Here is a 19,872-nt window from a genome sequence, read left to right on the forward strand (position 1 = left end):
CCGTGAGTTTGAGAACCACAGCCTCGATCCCAGCCTGCGCTGTTTCTCACCCGAAGAGATAAGGGTTGGGGCCGCCATCTTAGGCTTCATTCTACCTCCCCTGAGCGGTGTGTCCCACGAGCCAGGCACCCTGAAGGCAGTGAAGAACTAACAGTCTAGATAGAGCCCCCGAGTTTGTTTTGTCTCCCTGAGTGGCATCCACACATACCAACGACAAGGCGAAATGTAGAACCACACTAGGTGCTGTGGTTTCTCCATCAAAGACCCCAGTCCACCTAAACCCAGTGTTTATTTATATAAGCATGTCCATTTGTCTGTTCTTTATTCCCTTAATGGCCCTCTTATCAGATCAAGTTCCAAGGGCCATACAAGGATGCAGCAATTGTTGCTAACCTTTCATTTATTACCTGTATCCATGCAGAAAGAGAGATATCAGTGTGTATGGGCCCTAGGGTCAGCATGAGCTCTGTGTCAGAAGCCTACACCCTACCTCTCAGAATGCTGCTCTTATCCCCTCTGGAAACCCTTGGAAACAGTGATTCTGTTTTCATTTTGTTTACCACAGCAATAATAGAAGTGATTTCAAATTTTCCATTGTGAATGTAATATATATATAATATATATGTATATTACATATATATGCACTCATGTGTGTAAGCTCTCTTCTCTCACCTTCCACCTTATTATTTGAGACAGAATCTCTTACTGGACATGGTAGTTAATCCATTTAGCCAAGCTAGCTATCCAGTGAGCTACAACTTTTTATGAGGGCACTGGGGTTGCAACTTAGGTCCTCACACAGTTTTACACACTGAGCAATCTCCCCAAATTCTTCATTGCTTTTTCTTTAAAGGGTACAAATATTAAGTCTCAAATTTGCACTGTTTTAAAAATAGACATGATTTAACAATTTTTTTTTGCAAAGAAAATAGTGTCAAGTCTCTTCAGCAAAGTAACACCTTTAGTAAGTTACATCAAATTATCCAATCTTTCCCGTAGTTTTATCCTTTTCAGTAATTCATGCTGTTCTGGATTCTGTGGCAAATTACAGAACTATTTTAGGATTAAGTTAGCTGGAAGACATTGCTTCAGGGAGAGGTTTTTGTTGCCCGTTGCCCTAGCAATGTGTTCTTGTTTCCTTTGCCAGTTGGTTTCTCAGTGACTGGAGCAATGCTGAGTCCTCTGAAAACTCACCTCACCCGATCCCCACCCCAGACCCCGGGTGTGAGCAAGCCTGGGGCTTTTCCCAGGAATTGGGTACACTCCTGCCCTTCATGCGTACATTTTCATTTCAAATAAGGGCTGAGAACATTATTTGGAACTTGTGTTTATTAGAAGACTCACCACTGGGCTGTACAATCCTTTGGTTGTATAACATGTGAGTCCAAAACCCTGGCTCCTGATACATTTGTCTCTACAGCGCACATCAGCCTAACCCTTTCCCATATACTGAAGCACTGCTGACTGTCTTGTACTGATTTATGATTTCTCAACAACCCTAGGCTGTAAGATCCCTATTTCACTATTTACTGTAATTTTCCCAGTGGATGTTTATCATGAATTTGAATGCATTGATAGGTCCCTTTTGGCTGAGGAAGATAATTCAGTTCTGTTCTTGGTTTTAACTCACTTTGTGGATCAGTTGCTTTCATAAAAATTTTGGCTTGTGGAATCAATTTTCTCTCAGAACATTGATTTTTCTTCTGACATGCAATTTAAATTGGAGCCGTGTTTTCTGGTGCAATGATAGCCCTAAGACACAACAAAATCACACTGATGATTGTAACAGTCCCCTTGAGGGGGGTCAAATATTGGTGTGATGCTAAAAGCAAGCTAATTAATTAAACATGATCAGGACCGATTTCATGTTTGAGCAAATGGATCCGAGGTGTAATGAAAGGAACTGTGGTGCGTTAGCTGAACAGAACATGCTGACAGGACTCTAAGTCCTCAATATTCTCCCACACGGAACGCCTCCTGTTGCTTCAGTGGTCTTCATCGTCGTCATCGTCGTCATCGTCGTCGTCGTCGTCATCGTCGTCGTCGTTTGGTTGGTTTGATTTGGTTTTCTGGATCACATTATACATTGAAGAGAGCATCTGAAACAACAAAAATACTTAAAAGCAAGTAAAATGAATTTGAGAATATGTCTGCTGAACCATTCATTGGAACCCGAATGTGAACACCTTATACCTGAGTGTTCTGGGAGGAAAAGCATCGTAGTATTTCCCCTGTTTCTAGAAGATATACGCTAAGCCATAAAGGGACTGAAGAGGTTTGTGCCACCATCAAAGATTGGAACAGTACAGAGACGGTGATTCATTCTTAGCGCTTTGCCACAGGAATTCCTCTAGGGTTAGTCAGGACTCTAGGTGACTTTTGGAGAACAGCTAGCCTTTTGTAAGCACAGTTACACAAGCATGCCAACTGCAGCCGTTACTCAGATGTGGCATTGCTGCCAAATATGTCTGAAGAGTTCTATGGACCTGTGCCTTTATTGATCTTTAAAATGCTTCTCCTTTCTACCAGCTGAATCACCTTCATCTGGGAAAGGCAGCAGCATATTTATCTATACCACTATGTCAACTTCCCTGTTCTCTGTCAGAATAAAGATGAGAAGGGTTTGATTGTTTTGATAGCTCACTGGAGAATGGATGGGCCAATCACACTGTTGCTGTTATTCTAAATAAGTATGGTGGGTAGCAGATAGCAAGGGTCTATGTGCATTAGTAAATTTGAGCTGGTTAGAAAGCAGGAAATAGATACCACTGCCAATGCCAATATTTGTCAGAGTTCCTGATGGAAAGTTGGAGAGCAAAGTTAGTGAGTCCAAACTTGAAGGTAATTTTTAGAGGTTGTGTATGAACTGAATGGCCTAGTTAAGAAAACAAGCACTGGTTTATGGGTTTCCAGGAACTAACATGAGTGGGCGGCCCATACCAAGACTCCTAGGCTTGAAGGAGAAACACATTTCCAGTGTTAGGAAGCTGACAAGAACTGAAGAAGAGAAAAGCAGCAATCAGTAAGAGCTGTGACTGTGGAAGAAAGAATAGCTTCCAAGATCTTGGTGCAGTAGACGTGGAATTACACAGCCTGTTTCTTCTTTTATTCTCTAAACTTCTTGCTTGTGGTGTTAGATGTTCTCAGCTATCTGGCAGCCATTGGAACTGAGAAACAAACTAGACCAATCATAATGTATGTAAAGATTCAGGCCTGGGACTTGACTGTAGAGCGAGCTGGAAGGACTGTGTTCCAGGACCTTAATGCATTCAGAGTTCTTTCTCTTGAGCTGGTTTTGTTTCTTCAAGATCAGTGTCGAACACATGCCTAACCCTAGAGTAAAAGACTCCTGGGAGCATAGCAGGGGAAAAAAGCCAAGGTTTTGATGTCAGGAAGCATATGACCTTTTCTAGGTTAATGATGTGTCCACCGTGTGCAGCATTCCCCTAGCCTAAAGAACATTTAGCAGCGTCAGGGAAGGCCATTCAGTATTGGGCAGGTCTATACATTTCCCATGAATCCCACTTTAATTGTGACCTCCATATCCTCTACTTTTTCTTGTGATTTTAACACTTGAGTTTAAGTATGTTGTCTAATTTTCAAATATTTGGGAATACATTCTACATATGTCTGAAAAGAGTATGTATTTTTCAATTATTGGGTGGGATGTTTTATAAATACTAGGTAAAATTTGGTAATTCTTTAAATCTGATAAATCTTTTGGTTTTACAGTCTTATTTTTGAGAGAAGGTCTCACTATGTAGCCCAGGCTAAACTGAACTTAGTTGACCTTGAACTCATGGTAATTGTCCTGCTTCAGCTTCCTGAGTGACGGAGTAACAGGCTTAAGCCACCATTCCTGACTTCTCCACTGATTTTCTGTCAATCTTCTATGGTGATTAATAAGAGAGTAATACTGAAGTCTCTCGGCATAATTTTGAGTTTGTATATTTTGCCATCCATTTCTGGTAGTCTTGTTCCACGTACTTTCCAGGTCTTTCATTAGGAGTCAGTAGTGCAAATCTAAGATTGTTATAACTTGCTAATAAAGTGAGACAGTCTCCTTATGCCACACTGGCCCATGCCTGCTAACCGCCCGAAGTGCTGCCAGTACTCCCTCCTCTACCTTTTTCCTTTGCATTGGAAGCTTGTACAAGTGTACAGCTTCCCCTACCTACTCCAATAGTTGTCCTTTCATCCGTGGTTTCCAGCAAGTTTGCGTATTGCTGGTTTGTTGTGTTTGTCTTGCTTGTGGTTAGTTGAGCTGTTTTAATCCATGAGTTTATAACTTTGTTCAAACTTGAAAAACTAAAGGTACTATCTCTTTGAATATTTCCTGCCCAGTCCTACGTTCCCCATTCTATTGGTGCCAGAATGCTTAACATGTCAGATACGTTGCCAGGGCTCATTTTACTCTTCCTTGGCAATCCAGAAATCGGTGTTTGGCAGAAATCACGGACAGTTGAGTGGCTCACCTCACACATTTCTGCTGTCCCAGGGATTAGACTGCTGCCTGACAATGAACACCTAAAACTGATGGTTGCCTGAAGTCGGTTTGTTGTGTATGGCGGGAGCTTAACGATGGGCAGTGAGCCCTGAATTCACTTCTGTTTACTTCTTGTTTCACCTTGAGCAAGGCTAACTTCCCCCATCACCACTTTTCCATCTTTAAAATCGGGAGACTTTATGTCTACCTTCTAGGGTCCTTGAGATCCCCAGTCGTGTGTATTGTACATAAAGTGTATGATGCAGAATGAATTCCTCATATCAGACGTTACTCATCCTTAGAACAATCAGTTTGTTGGCAGGCTTAGAGAAGATGGCTGGCACAAGGCGAAGGGATGTTGAAAAGTCTGAGACACTTGAGCAAAGGCAGTGATTTGAGAATCTGGCCATTTCACAGAGACTTCTGACAGGCAGCTCTCCTGAGGAATTTGGAACATAGGATACTTAAGGTCACTTAAGGCGATAGGCCAGGCTTCTCTGGCTAGAAGAGCAAAGATTATTAGCAGGCAGGGTGACATGCCTTATAACCTCAGTGCTGCCAGTAAAACCCAGTGCAGGTAACTGGAGAATACCTGGCCTGCAATTAAGGTTAATGGTAACCTACTTCTATAGCGATTGCTATCAGAATTGTGTGTTAGAAAAAAAAAATCTGTATTAGGCCCAAAGGACTGGTCTTTCTCATTCTTTTGGTTACAGAAATGAAATAATGGGGCATACTTTCATACCTTTTTTTAACATCATGCCTAGAGCCTTATTTTATTGTCATCCCTTAATGTTTATATTAACATTAATAAAAAGGGCCTTACCCCCCAATGCCCCGTTTATGTTGCTTTTTATGTCCTCAGTTGTGTGAATCTCAAAAATCATTTCCGAAGAAGTTCTACAAATTTCATTCGTGGGAGCTGGAGAGATGGTTCAGTGGTTTAGAGCACTGACTGCTCTTCCAGAGGTCATGAGTTCAATTCCCAGCAACCACATGGTGGCTCACAACCATCTGTAATGGGACCCAGTGCTCTTCCCTAGCTACAGTGCAATCACATACGTAAAATAAATAAATCTTTTAAAAAATCATTCATATGTATGTTTTATAAACCAATGCTTATCAGTTTACAGTTTTTTCTTAATCATCTCTCTTTAGATCATTACATATCTTTTTAACACAGCCTTCCTACTGTGGAGCTCTTCACAGAATAATTGGAATAAAATTACAAGAAAAGAAAATATGCTATCAGTTTTTTGTTATTGGTTTTACTTTTAGTGATTAAAATTGTATGCTTTCTGTATTCTTGATTTTGCTTCATACTGTTTAATAAATATATTCCTTGTTAACCAACATACCTAATTTTTTTTGATAACTTAGACATTAGAAGTACCAACATCTATTTTCTTAAGCATTTACTCTCTGAGACTATGCAGAGGCTCTTAATGTCTCAGGACTCCTACAACTTCCTAAACATTTTTCAGTCAGTTTACACCAGATCTTACCTAGATGTACCTCCCCTTAGTCTTTACCCATTCTCAACATAATTTGTACTACTTTAAATATGTGACTCTTGTTAAAACGTTCAGCAAAACTATATTCACATATAGGTTTCTTTATTTGCAAGTCCTTATCTCTCTGAGGAAAAGGCCATATGAGACAGTTAATTGTAATTATCATTAGTGTATATTGATGTAACTCTTTAAAATACTATGTCTTTGGAAGCTATGCCTATAATAGACTTACTGGGCTCTATGATCATGAATTGGACCTTCAGTGAAGCAATGTTTTAATGTCTCCATGCAGACCCCTGAGGACCTATCGTTTTCAGAGCTGATCAGCCACTTAGCTGAAGCTATTACATCAGATGATGTGATTTCTATTTTGGGTGCTTGAAGGACTTGGAATCTACTTTACTGGAGTGCTTCCATAAATTCTTATGAGCTCAATTATTCTCCTTAACTTCTTTGATGAAAAGTCGCTGTGCCCTTCATTCACAGAAGTGATATTTAATTTATCTCCATTGTGTGTATTAATTTTTTAAGCCAGGATTTACTTGCACCCTTGATGCAGTTCATATACCCACAGCCTTGGAAGCTTCCTTGGAGAAAATAATTTGGATCCCCATTCATTACCAGGCTTATCCTTATTATTGGACTTATTGGTGAGGCAATGATGACGTGAGGATATTTGATACTTCAAGGTTAAGCAGTTAGTATTAGAGGCAGCCAGGAATCAAGCTGAGTGGTCAGAAGCCCATGGTCTTAGTCACTCGCACCTTCTTCTTCTGTCTTTTACCTCAACATCCCCATCTGTGGTTGGACAATAAATGATGTCCTTCTGTAAGTGTCACAGGAGGTGTTCTCTCTAGAAACTGGACCTTCATCCAAAGTTTGCCACTAAGTGTGATGGAAATACTGAAATCCCACTGGGGTTTCCTTCTGCTGTAGAATGGATGGGTAGATGGGAAGACATATAAGAACACTTTCTGCTTCAAATAGTTTTCATTTAGTTTGAAGTTAAAAATAATTTTAGAGATCCAAACATTTCATTCCTTTATATTTGGTAGCTATCATCCTTCCCTGTAGATTCTCAAACTACTGTAGCCTGCTTCTCACTCCATCCTGCTTTCTGGTCTACCAACAACCTTCTTCTGCTCGGACACACTTCCTTCTGACAGAATCCCATCCCGTAGTGGTGAGGACCTGGTGGTGCTTGCTCAGGTTTCTCCTGGGACGGAGCAACACAATTTTTTTTCACAGAATTTATCCACATTGCTAATTCTGTTACATGCTATCATTTACCACTGTGGTGGTGGAGGTGTTGGGAGGTGAGTCCTGACACTGTAGAGCGTTGAATCTGACTGAAGCTAGCCATGAGCCTCTTTCCAGCACTGTAGGTATGGGTGTGTATAATTACGCACAGAGCTGTGTACTGTCACATTTCCCACACTCATTCAGCCAGAGCAGGTTTCATGGCCAGATCCAATATGTGTGTGGTTATGAAACACTGCCTCTCATAGCAGTCACAGAGACGGGAGGACGATTCTGAACTCACACTGCCACACAAGGAGGGCAGCCAAGAAGTCAAACAGCAATCCTTGTGCCATGGGTAGAGAGACTGACTGCATCTGGGGAAGGTGGACTTTTGAATGCTGCCTCCATTGTAAATGGCATATTACCTTTTCTTTCTGTCTGTTCCCACTGTTTTGATTACTGACAGCAGCCCCCAGGCTGATGTCGTAGGTTAGCCTCAGCCAAGTGCAGCTCATCATTTGAATGTTTGGGGAAAGTACAGACTTTCAAAGGTAAGCCACTTGACCCTTTGTGTATCTGTGCTGTATGTCCTATTAACCACGATCACCTGTCCAATTAACCTTTGTGTGTGTATGTGATCAATCGAGGGGCTGATGTGCCTCTGAGAAACAAAACAATAAATACCTGATAAAATTAGACTCATAATGTGCGCTAAAGAAAAAAAGACATTTGATTAAGTTGATGATTTTTGGTGTTTTAGAAATATAAGTCTAACACCCTGAAAAACTCTGTGTATTATAAACTGAGTGACAGTTGACTGTGCTGACAGATTTACTTGCTTTTAGTTCATTTTTTGCTGAAAAGAATAATATGGAGATGCTCTATTTTAATAAATATAGTCATGTATCTTATAAGTCATTTGTATTTATATTATTAAAACTACTTATTTAAAAATTACTTTACACATTTATTTATTCATTTTTCTTGGAAAGTTGGCTTTGTCCTCTGTTCTTAGTTTGTCAGACTTCTGAGAAAACAGTCTCACGTTACCCGTATTTGCCCGTGGTCCTTTCATGTCCTAATGATCCTTGTCAAAGTTACCAGGTGTCATGGTTTCTCTTTTGTGTTTTCTTCTTAGGCTATTGTCTGGTTAGATACTAGGCATCAATAATTGACTCTTAAAAATGAAAATTAACTCCAGAATTAAATTAACCTTTATTGTTTCTGCTTAAGCTTTCTATTGTTTTCCTTCTTATAAAAAAATGACTTGGATTGTATGCCTTCCCTCATTCATGTGGTGTTGGCTAGACACCGAAGGTATGAGTGTGTGTTTGCACGTGTATGCACATGTACATATGTATGTGTGTGCTTTTTCTAGGACACCAAGTCTTTGCTATTTTGTGCATTCACCACTCTTTCAATGTACTCTTCATACTATAATAACATATTTATTCTCACCAGACAATATGCCCCTGAGAAAATGAATGTCTTACTTGGGGTGCTGTACAATGTATTTTGTGATATATAGTATGTGTTTTATAGTTACCTTAATCCATGTAACCTTCATCCAAAGCCAGCATTTACTCCATAGCCAAAAGGAAAAGTATAGGGATCTAAGTGAGGGGTCTGGTTAGTAATCATCTACTTAGGAAGTGAGATGGTGTGAAGTGAGCACTCCATAGGTTTACAAGGGCATGTCTCCTCCTTTCTTAATAACGGGAAAGACATGTTCTAGGGGAGGGATGAGCCATCCCACCACCACCAGAGCTTTCCGGTCTTCAGAGTGATGATTTCCTTTCAGGATTTTCTGTGGAGGTTCTTTGAGGTTCTTTTAGGCGTTAGCTTCCCGCCTCATCGCTGGCACCCTGGTCCTTGAGGACAGGAGTTAGGGACACTCCACAGTACATGACTCCCTAAGTCAAAGCTCACGTGAACAGCTGGCTGCATGTTCTGCAGACAGTAGGTATGGTGGGCCTCAAGCAATAAGAGACTCATCTTAAGGCACTATGGCCTTATGAGGAAAGTACCCGAGTTCTCTTTCCAGACACTCTACATTTGCAGAGATGACAGTGGACTCCTGAGGTCCTGGGCTCTCATTTTTCTCAGTGGCTGAAAGTGTTTTTTGAACAGCCTTTGAATCGTTACAGTTGCAGCATTAGAAGCGTTGCGACCTCTGTCACCTCTACTTGGAGTGTGATTAACACTCAATGATCTGAACTGAACAAGCAAACAGAAATCCACACCGTACATGTCCTCAACTTCCCTGGCTCTTCAGATGCTAACCCTATAAGAGGCTGCCCCACAGCTCTTTGTGTGCTGAGTTAGTGTCAGCTCAGGTTACTAATGAGTCGGGTTTTCAGCATGGCAAGGCCATCAGCTGGCTTTGGATCACAGCTCGAGCGCCTCTCTTACAGGGATTATGTATAATAAACACCCTATCGCATATCTAGCAATCCCTCTTGCAAAAGACACGGAGCCTAAGTCTTGAATGTCTACCTGGTTGCTTCAGGTTTTGCTGAGGTTGCTTACCAGGAATTCAAAGAGGACCAGGAATGTGAGTGCCTCGAGACACTTGTCTGTCATTGATCTAATCTAGTGTTTTCCAAACTGCATTCCAGTGGAGCGCTAATAGTTTAGAACACGTTTGGCTCAGCAGATGTCTTTTTAAATGGATCCATGACGAAATAAGTTTGGGAAAATCCCATTTGATATATTTTTTCACCAAGGGACATTTCAAGTTCTTTAGTAACCTGACATTAACTGAGAAGCACCAAAGGATAGCCTTTCTGACCACGACAGCATTTTATCACAGAACATGTGTTGCCACCTCAAGAATGTCAGGCCGAGGCTATATACATAGATTCTAAGAACATAGCCTCTAGCGTTCAGTTTTCTGTCTTCCAACCATTGCTTTCTCCTTTATAGATCTTATGATTTTGTGAACTTGACATTGTTGCTTAGAAACTCCGTGCCCCAGTTCCCCCCCCCCCCAAAATGGGAGCATCAGTGTTTCCCAACTCTAGGTTATGTTAAATTTTGCAGATAGCCCTATTGTCACCCTTACACAGTTTAGGTAAGAGTAGGTTAACTGATGATTCTAGAAATGACAAAAGTTATTCCCAATATGGGTTACACATGCATCACTCCCTCATCATCAAATGGATATGTACCTGTATGCACAGTGCATGACAAGTCTGTCCCTAGAAATAAGGCACAGTTTCAGTTCCAGAAGAGCAAATCCATTCGTGCCTTGACTTTGGTGACACCATAGAGAGGTAGAACTAAAAATCTAGACCCCTATTCCCCCGGCCCTCCTCTGACTCTGTACTGAGAGAGCAGAACCCGCACAGCCTGGGCTGGCATGCGGGTCTTTGGAGAATAGGAGAGAGCCAGGATTCCAACTTTTTGGTGATGAAGTAATATGCTTGAAGACCCCAAAAGAGTACTTGGGCAAAGCCCTTTCAAGAACAGCAAACTCTAAAAGTAGACACTAGAGAGTGAAGCCAGAACATGGAGAGTGCCTCGTAGAATCCCTAAACTCGTTGACAACATTGTATTTCATCTTTCCGCTGGCATTGACACTCTTCCCTGTGTTCACTTAGGTGTCGCCTCTGAAGGCTTTCCCTGTGACAACTTCAATGAGCAGACAGCAAAAGACCTTCCCAATAAGGATGGAGGGACTTGGGTCCTGGGTTACAGAGCCAGCCCACCCTGTCCATTTCTGCTCCATGAAGACAAGGAAAAGACAAGTAGAAGTGAATTGTACTTGGATCTCAACGTAAGTGGAAATCTTTGTGCTTATCCTGTAGCTCTTTGTGGTCTGCAGAGGCTCATATAACATGAACTTAATGTAAATTGTATATGTAAAGTTGCAGAGGCTGTATTCAGTAACAGTGGATCACTGTTTGGAAAAAATAACCAATGGACTGCAGAAAACCAAGGCAAAATCTGTGTGCTAGAAGGTGACTGTGTCTATAGTTTCTTTCCAGGGTACTCTGTCTCATTAGCCGTGATGCCTAAACGTCCCTGTGGGAAGAAAGCCATTTGCTGCTAGTCACTTAATATCATTGTACTAAAAGTTTATGAATAACATATGCTAGCTGACAGACATGCCCTGAGCTTTCCTGTGAAACCCAAGCCACCTTGTTCATTGCACATCTATAAATGTTTCTTTCTCTCCAGCTGCTCAAATAACAGTCCAACAAGTTGGTGGGAAATCTGCCAAATACAGAATGACCCATTTGAAAACATAGGCTTCTCCTTTCTCATTCATTCACACATCCACTGACACAGAAGCATTGACTCTCCAGGACAAAGCACTGGGCACTGCTAGCCACTTCCAGTTTTAGATGGTCTGATAAAGTTGACCAAACCATGTCATTTGTCACTGTCCTCTTTTCCCCACAGCTCCCTGTGGCCTTTTCTGTCTTGCTTTAATTTTGATGCCCATCCACAGTCTCTCGTTCTCTGCTTTTTTATATTCTGGCTGAAACTACACATGCAGTGAGCGTGAGTTAGGCCTGCAGTCATCTAGATAACATTGTGGCTTTTCATAGATGTGTTAGATCTGCCAGTTTTAGGTGGGTAGTGACCATTCAATAGAACTTGGTTTTTGTCATAACCACACAACAACAGTCACTGTGGTCATTTCAGAAAAACCTTTGGCACTTGTTTTCCTAAAAAGAGGTTTGAAGGGTTGGAGAGCTTTCAGTGGTTGAGAGTGCTCGCTGGGTTCAGCCTCTAGTGCCCACACAGCAGCTCACAACAGCCCACTCCAGCTCTGCAAGTCTAATGTTCTTTTGGCCTCTACAGGTACACAGAAGCAAACACACACACACACACACACACACACACACACACACACACACACACACACCTACAACCACCCATGCTGCCAAGCACGCATACTCTCTGTCACACACACTTTCTCTCTCACACCCATATACCTCACACACACACACTTCACACATATAAGAGAGGGTGAGGGAGTAGAGAAAGAGAGGGAGAGGATCGGGAGAAGGAGAGGGAGAGGGAGAGGATCGGGAGAAGGAGAGGGAGAGGAGACAGAGAGGGAGAGGGAGAGAGAGAGGGAGAGGTGTAGGGATAGGGAGAGGGATAGGGAGAAGGAGAGGGAGAGAGAGAGAGGGGGAGAGGGAGAGAGAGAGAGAGGGAGAGGGAGAGGAGGGGGGAGAGTGTTGACTGGGATCCTTGCGAAGTCAAAGCAGGGATGTACTTACTTTAGTGCAACAGTGACATCTACTGGTGAATTATTTGAAGCTGTCTGGGACTTGGCAGGCTGCAACGCTAGGCAGCCTGGAGGGTAGCAGTGCCCAAACGGACTTTGAAAAGCTGCTTCCTTTTCCTTTCACGATTGTCGTCTGGACTTTTTTGTTTGTTTGTTTTTGTTTTTTTTGTTTTGAAGTACCATAAACCATGAAAACCTGGTTTTCTTCTATGTGAATGAAATTATGTCTTTACTTAATTTATTACAATTACAGAAATCATACACAGCCCTTGAAAACTATTTGAAACCTAGAGGGTGCTTGTGGGGGCTCAGAACCAGCTCAGCATCTCAGCCCAGTGGCACCATGTGAAACATTAATAAGTTTCGTTTTAGTTTTCACTGTCCGTGTTTGTTTTCAGTGAGGGTATCTTTTAAAGCAGGCACACTGCATTCTGCACCTTTCTTCCTGATTTACTCACGCTGTTCCAAAGTCCTTCAGATAAGCTTTCAGTGATGCTGTGGGATCAATGCTATGCTCGGTTTCGCCATTTTCTTGTCACCGAGTGGTGACCTTTCAGCTTTGGAAGAGGATCCATTTGTGCCCCTCACTATTTAGGACGCTTTCCTTATTATAAATTCCCATTCCCTACAAGTGTTCTGGGGCTTTTGATAGCATCATTACATAGAAAGGAAGTTATTTTCCTGGAAATATTAATGAAAATATACTATCTAAATATATATATATTTATATACTACCTATATGGATATGTAATAAAAGTAAAGCATATTTGCATGCCTCTTTGCTTTTCATTAATTATAACTTTTACAAAATGAGAGTAGTTTCTTCAGGGTAGACAGGTCGCTGGTTCCTCCTACCCTCTGGACTCTGGATTTCCTCTCTTCCTTTTAGTTTTTTTTCCCCCTTCCTCAGTCAAGTGGCTTAAATCTTTCAGGTTCAATGTTGTTATTCCAATTGAGGCTTCCACTCAGAACATTCTCCAGTTTGGAAAATTGTGTGTGCACCCTTTTAGTAACAAACACACCAGCGGTCTCTCTGGGTGGGGGGAAGTGGGGTCAAGCTTTAGACACTGTGCTCAGCAGGTTTCCTTTAAGATCGCTGACTTAAACCACTTATTGTCTGCTAAGTTGTCTGAGATGCCGGTTGAGGATCAACTTTCTCCATTACTTGAGGTGTGTGATAAGGTAGACTGTTACATCAGGGAATACATGGTCAGGTCACGCTGTTCCACTCCCCACATTAGTCAGTAGGCAGAGAGGAGGGTAGGGTTGGAGACATGCAGGCCCAGTCTTAGCCAGGGCTATTGCTGTGATGAAATAGCGTGGTCCAAGGCGGCACAGGGAGGGAAGGGTTTGCTTTCATCCACAGTTCCACACAACTGTTCATCATCAAAAGCAGCGAGGGCAGGAACCCTAGCAGGAGAGGAACCTGGAGGCAGGAGCTGATGCAGAGACCATGGAATGGTGTTGCTTATGTTGCTTAAAGGCTTGATCCTCATGGGTCGCTCAGCCTACTTTCTTATAGAACTGAGGACCACCAACTCAGAGATGGCACCACCCATCATGGGCTAGGTCTTCTCCATCAACCACTAATTAAGAAAATGCCCTACAGCTTGCCTATAGCCTGATCTTATGAAGACATTTTCACAGTTGAGTCTCCCTCATGATGATTCTGGCTTTTGTCAAGTTTTCATAAAACTAGCCAGGACAGGTAGGAACAAAATGTCCTGAGGCTTACCCTAGTGACCTACTTCCTCCTTCTAGGCCCCAACTCTTTTCTGTTCTCACCACTGTCCAGTAGCCCATCACACTATGAGCCTTTGAATAAGATGAATCCATTGATGAAGATAGAACCTTTTGGATCCAGTCACCTCCCTAAACCCCCTGAACACTGCTTCATAAGGATCCAAGGCTTCATCTCATGAGTTTGGCCAGGGCATTTCAGATCCAAGTCATTACAAAATCTAGGGACAGAGAGGAATATATTACCAGGCAGTACTTTGATCAGTGTTATACATTGGACCAGCACTGCCCTGGCTTCAAATGTGAACATGATTTCTAGTGTTAGCTTTAGATTATGAGTTTCCTGAGCCTTTTTCTGTGGCTGTGCTGACTCTAAATTGTGTGTACGGATGGCAGCTGGACCATTTAGTCACTGCTGGGAGTTCAGCATCCGTTAATCATAGTGAAGCCTGGCATTAGTCTGGATTACTAGAGTCTTTCCATCCTGCCGGATTGTTTAGTTACTAAAAGATCTAGAATGCAGAGCGTCTTAGTTTCCTTGATAAAATACCAGGACCAAAAGCAGCATGGGAGAAACGGGTTTATATTTTGCCTTCCACATCCCAATCATGGTTTATCACAGAAGGAAGTAGGGGGCAGAAACTCAAGGCAGGAGCCTGCAGACAGAAACTTAAGTAGAGACCAAGGAAGGATGCTTCTTATTTGCTTGCTCCACCTGCCAGGGGTAGTGAAACCCAGAGTGGGCGGAGTCCTCCCACATCAATCATTCATCAAGAACATACCATAGACTTGCTACAGGGCATCTGACGGAGGCCTTTTTTGTTGTTGTTGTTTTGTTGTTTTAATTGAGGTTTGTCTTAGTTAGGGTTGCTATGGCTGTGAGAGATGCCACAACCATGGCAACTCTCTTAAAGGAAAGCGTTTAACTGGAGCCTGTTGACAGTTTAGGAGATTAGCTCATTGTCAACGTGGAGGGAAGCCTGGCAGGATGCAAGCAGGCATGGTGCTGTAGAAGGAACTCAGAATTCAACATGGGGATCCACAGGCAGCACGGAGACAGGGAGCCTCTGGGCCTGACTTGGGCTTGGGCCCACCCCCAGTGGGGCACCTCCTTCAGCAAGGCCAAACCTTCTCCAAGAAGGCCATACCTCCTAATCCCTTCATACAGTACCACTCTCTGGTCACCAAGCAATAATTCTGTGAGCTTATGGAGGCCATTCTTATTCAAACTGCCACAGGTTCCTCTTCTCAGATGACTCAGCTGTGTCAAGGGAACAAAACAGTAGCCAGCACAGCAAGGATATACAGTACAGCATCGAATTACCAAGCTAAAGGGATTAAAACAAAAGGTTTTTTTGTCTTTAAAGTGATCTCTTCTGCTTCCCTTTCAGTGTTTCAATAGAAAAGAAAGCTGTTACACTATAGCTTTAAAAAACACACTACAAAATAGAAATCACTTATAATTAGATGGATCCAGTACAAAACTTGGCTCTGCTATTCCTTGGTTATCTAATCTCAGACTTGACCTAATTTCTTTGAAATGCTCTATAACATCTATAGCAATGCCCAGTAGAGTGTCTGCTTAGCAGATGGGTCAATTTAAATGAATTACAATGAAATCATATTAAGCACTTCATTTTTTAGTCACTGGCCATGTTTTAGATGAATAGAGACCACCCGAGTGGAACCACTATTGACTGTTTCAGAGGGAAAGAGATAGAATATTTCTTTTATTGTACAACTTGCACGGAACAGAGCTAATCTTTAAAAAAAAAGAAAATGAGGCTAATGATACCTTTCTCAGCTTTGTGGGCAAATTTAAGAAAAATTATATAAAGAACCCACCATGCCTAATGCTTACACAGGACCTGAGTGGCATCCAGAAACACTGTCTCCACCTTCTGCCTTGTCACATGCTTTTCTTATCTATTTGCCTTTTCTTCTTTACCTCCCTCCCTCCCCCCCACTCCTGCTTTATTATGTTGTGAATTGAATCTATAGTTTTGTCATGGTAAACAAGTGAGCCTCCGACCACTTCGCTATCTTCTCACTACTTGGTTTGTTATTTGAGACAGGAACCTGGTGTGCAGTCCAGGCTGGCTTTGAACTCACTGAGTGACTCAGGCTGCTCTCGGACTATTTCTCTTGGCTCCGCCTCTCACGTGCTGGGACTATCAGTACATGCCCATCTTCATTTTGTTCTAGGCGTGTCTCCATCTTCCCTAGCCTTTTCTATTTTCTCCCTTAAGTTACATATATAAAACAGGATTTGGGGAGTTAGAGTTTTGAAGTTGAACTAATTCTCAAGATAACTCAGTAATGATGGAAAGTAATGGCAAGTATAAGTTCTTCTCTCACAGGCAGAATCTAGACTTTTTCAAAATGTTAGATCTATCTTTCAGTGTCACATAAAGCAGACATGTAGGGGGAGGCTCTCCTGGGGAGCACGAGGAGATTGTAAGTGTAGGAGGAGGCTCTCCTGGGGAGCACGAGGAGATTGTAAGTGTAGGAGGAGGCTCTCTTGGGGAGCACGAGGAGATTATGAGTTGAAGGAGATAGATGTAAACAAAGCACAATGATGCACATGTATGAAAATATCCTACTGAGACCCATGATTGCATATGCTAAGCAAATAATTAACATAAGAATTAAGCAGATACCTAGTTGTAGCACCAAAGAGCTGTCTGGAATTGCTGCTTGGGAAGGAAGAGAAACAAGCTGCATGAGACAAAAGTAGTTTATTACATTCCAGACCCTCTTGGTAACTTTTACCAGAAGCAACTAGTAAAAGTTTCTCCATAGACTCCATGTCTGCTACTGTAGTTTCCCTGTGGCACAACAAAGTTTCTCTCTTTGCTTTGGAAAATCCCCAATATCCTTCAGAAACGTGACCCACGACATTCTGTACCTTAGTGGCTGCATATCCCACCAGCCACATAAGTAGAGTCAGATTTTCTGTTCCCATTATTTTACTTGTCATTCATAGGAATCCCCTTCCCAGATATCTTTGATACTGGCTGGAGGAATCCAGTCTCAGAAATATTTGATAGTAAGAACATCACCAGCCTTGTAATGGCCAACTTGATCTTACTTTTCACATCTGTAAGAGTAAATCATTGTGAGCGGAACAAGTCTAATGAATTGAATCAAAGACAAAGCACAGAATCGAGCTCTCACGGTGAGGATGGGCAATCCCAGATGTGTGTCTGACTGTCCTTGCAGGCTTGCCATCGGCGCGCCTCAGCAAGCAGCTGAGGGAGGGATGGAAAAACACTGCAGATCTACAGACCCTTCCACCCCCGAAATGGTTGAGGTGGTTTGAAAACCATCTTGACCTAGGAAATGTAATAAAAACTAGAGTGAACCTTGTGATCCTGTGCGGAGTCACCTGAGAAAACCTCACACTAATCACCCTATGCAGGTGAAAGTGATGGAAAACCCAATCCTAAGCACAGACCTTGAAACACTCAAAGGAATCCCTCGAGAGAATTGACTCTGGAGTCCAATTCACTTGGAGTATAGAAGAGACAGTGACCTGGGACTCTTAGTCGTGTAAAGAAGAGAACAAAAAAGTCTAATGCAATTGACAGCTGTGAAATATTTGCAAAATCTGATGGTGGTAATGTTGGCCAAGTACCTAACAGCTAGCTAAGGTCAAAGCTGGAGTCAGGAATGAACAGAGGAAGGCTTCACCTTCCCATGACTGGTTGGGCAGCCCTTGAACAGTAAGTGACCATCTCCCTGGTTGGGCCATGGGGCAGGCATAGTGAGTCTAGGCCCACCTTTGCCTTAGTCCTTGAAAAGACAGAACATTAACTAATCTCAGTAGAGATTACATTACCCTCTGCCTATGACCTACGAAACTTCTAGAAAATTCATTTTCCTCTGTTAGGAGGTCTGCTGCTGGAAGTTTCTCTCGTTTTCCCTTCATTTCTGACAACTCTTCTATAATCTGTCCTAAATAAACTATTGAATTACATTTAAATAAATAAATATTCAAATACCTTGCCCTAAAGTTTCTACACTGGAAACTCATAGTCATTCTTTGTCAGTAAATTCTTTGAAGTCCATCTCTGTATCTTCCCAAAGGAGAAGTTATACCTGAGATCCTAATAAGAGTCTACCACCTTTGTATGTTGGACTCAGCCATATGCGGTGTCCTGTGACAGCAGGAAGCCTACTTCTGAGTTGTAGAGGATGGTTAAGTGCATCCTAGAGTCAAGTCCTGGCTCCCTTGTTCATTGACCCCGTAAACGGAGGTTATTTAATCTTTTTTATCTCAGTTTTCTAGCAGGAGAAACAGAGTGCATTCCAAGCTATAGCAGCTACCTGTATCTATTGAATTAGTGCATGCAAAGCATTGAATACAATACTTGGGCACATAGTAAATGCTCAATTCTAGATATTATTCTATTCATTTCCACCTGCTACTCTGTGAAACCCTACTCAGTTACTTTCTCTTGACTCTGATTTCTTCATTTAAAATAAGTCTAAGAAAGCCTTAGGATCTAGAGCAGAGGGTTTTCAATGCACCAGTCTCCTGATCCATTTTCCATGAGACGGTGTTGGCACCTGTGGCTAATGAGGGCCATGCTGGAGCCCTGTGAGTCAGCCCAGTGCTGTGGGCCACTACACGTTAGAGGACTAACAAGCCTTTCCAGCTTATGTTTTTGTCCAAGTCTGTTAAGATGTCTAAAAACCTACTCTGGACAAATACCTGAACAAATGAGCCATCGTCAGAGAGAAGGAAAACACAATGTATGCTAAGCTTGTCTTCTTCCCTAGCCCTGTGATCTATGAGTGTGTAGCTCATGAAACTCGAGTGGTGATCCCATCTTTCCACAGCCTCCGAGAAGTCAGATTTTTATCAAGTAGGCATTTCCTCTAGAGCGGAAGCTTCATTCAGACATGTAAATGGCACCAACAGATCTTTCTTTTTCTCTTGTGCTCTGCCCTGGTATTTACTTTGCTTTGTTTAATTTTGTTGTTTTGCTGTGCTGGAGATTGAGCCTAAAGCCTGTCCTTGCTAGCTGCACATTCTGCCCCACTGAGCTATATTTCTAGCACCACGCCACTTAAGGTTACTTCTCTTACTACTCCCAAAAACGTCAGTGCCGGGACCAGTTAGGGTTTGTAATTTCCTATAAGAGTCGGTCGAATAAACACACCCCCCCCCCTTTATTTCTGTTTTCCCTTTTTGCAGTCATACATTGTTAAAAATGCCTTGCTGCAGCCAGAATTCCTCAGACCTCTGGGGTTGGCAGGAAGCTGTCCTACAGGTAACTGGGCATCTTTGATTCCCCACCCCATATCCTCAGACTGCAGCATATAATCGGAATGGTGTTTCATCTAACCTGGGCTGGCTTTGTTTTTTGCTGTTTTGCATAAAATGGGCAGCGGAGACCAAAGTGATAATAGATATTTTAGACTTTTAGAAAACAATAGATCGTTGTGGATCTTGGGTGAATGTCTAAGAAAGCAGGTTGTGTGCTAAAATCGTGCTATGCCAGGACCATTTAATTTGGTTGCAACACCAAAGCAGAGAAGAGTCCCTCCACCAGGATTCGTAACTCCTGAGTGACTCCAGAGCGAGTCACTGCTGTGGACCAGAAAGAAACCCGAGGTTGGTCCACAACCCAAGAGAG

The 19,872-nt window shown here is 42.3% G+C and overlaps 1 protein-coding gene across 3 annotated transcripts in view; it reads left to right on the top strand.

The window, feature by feature from the left end:
- The window catches only part of Fmn1 (formin 1), a 377,899-nt gene that overhangs the window by 96,469 nt on the left and 261,558 nt on the right, over window positions 1–19,872 (top strand). For 2 of the 3 annotated variants that reach the window (NM_001447270.1, XM_087651256.1), the window contains 1 exon segment: window positions 10,845–11,020. In NM_001447270.1, coding sequence (NP_001434199.1) covers window positions 10,845–11,020 — 176 coding nt within the window. 3 annotated transcript variants of the gene reach the window in all.

Source organism: Rattus norvegicus, chromosome 3 (genome assembly GCF_021556685.1).
Source record: "Rattus norvegicus strain SHRSP/BbbUtx chromosome 3, alternate assembly SHRSP_T2T, whole genome shotgun sequence".
Lineage (NCBI taxonomy): Eukaryota > Metazoa > Chordata > Mammalia > Rodentia > Muridae > Rattus > Rattus norvegicus.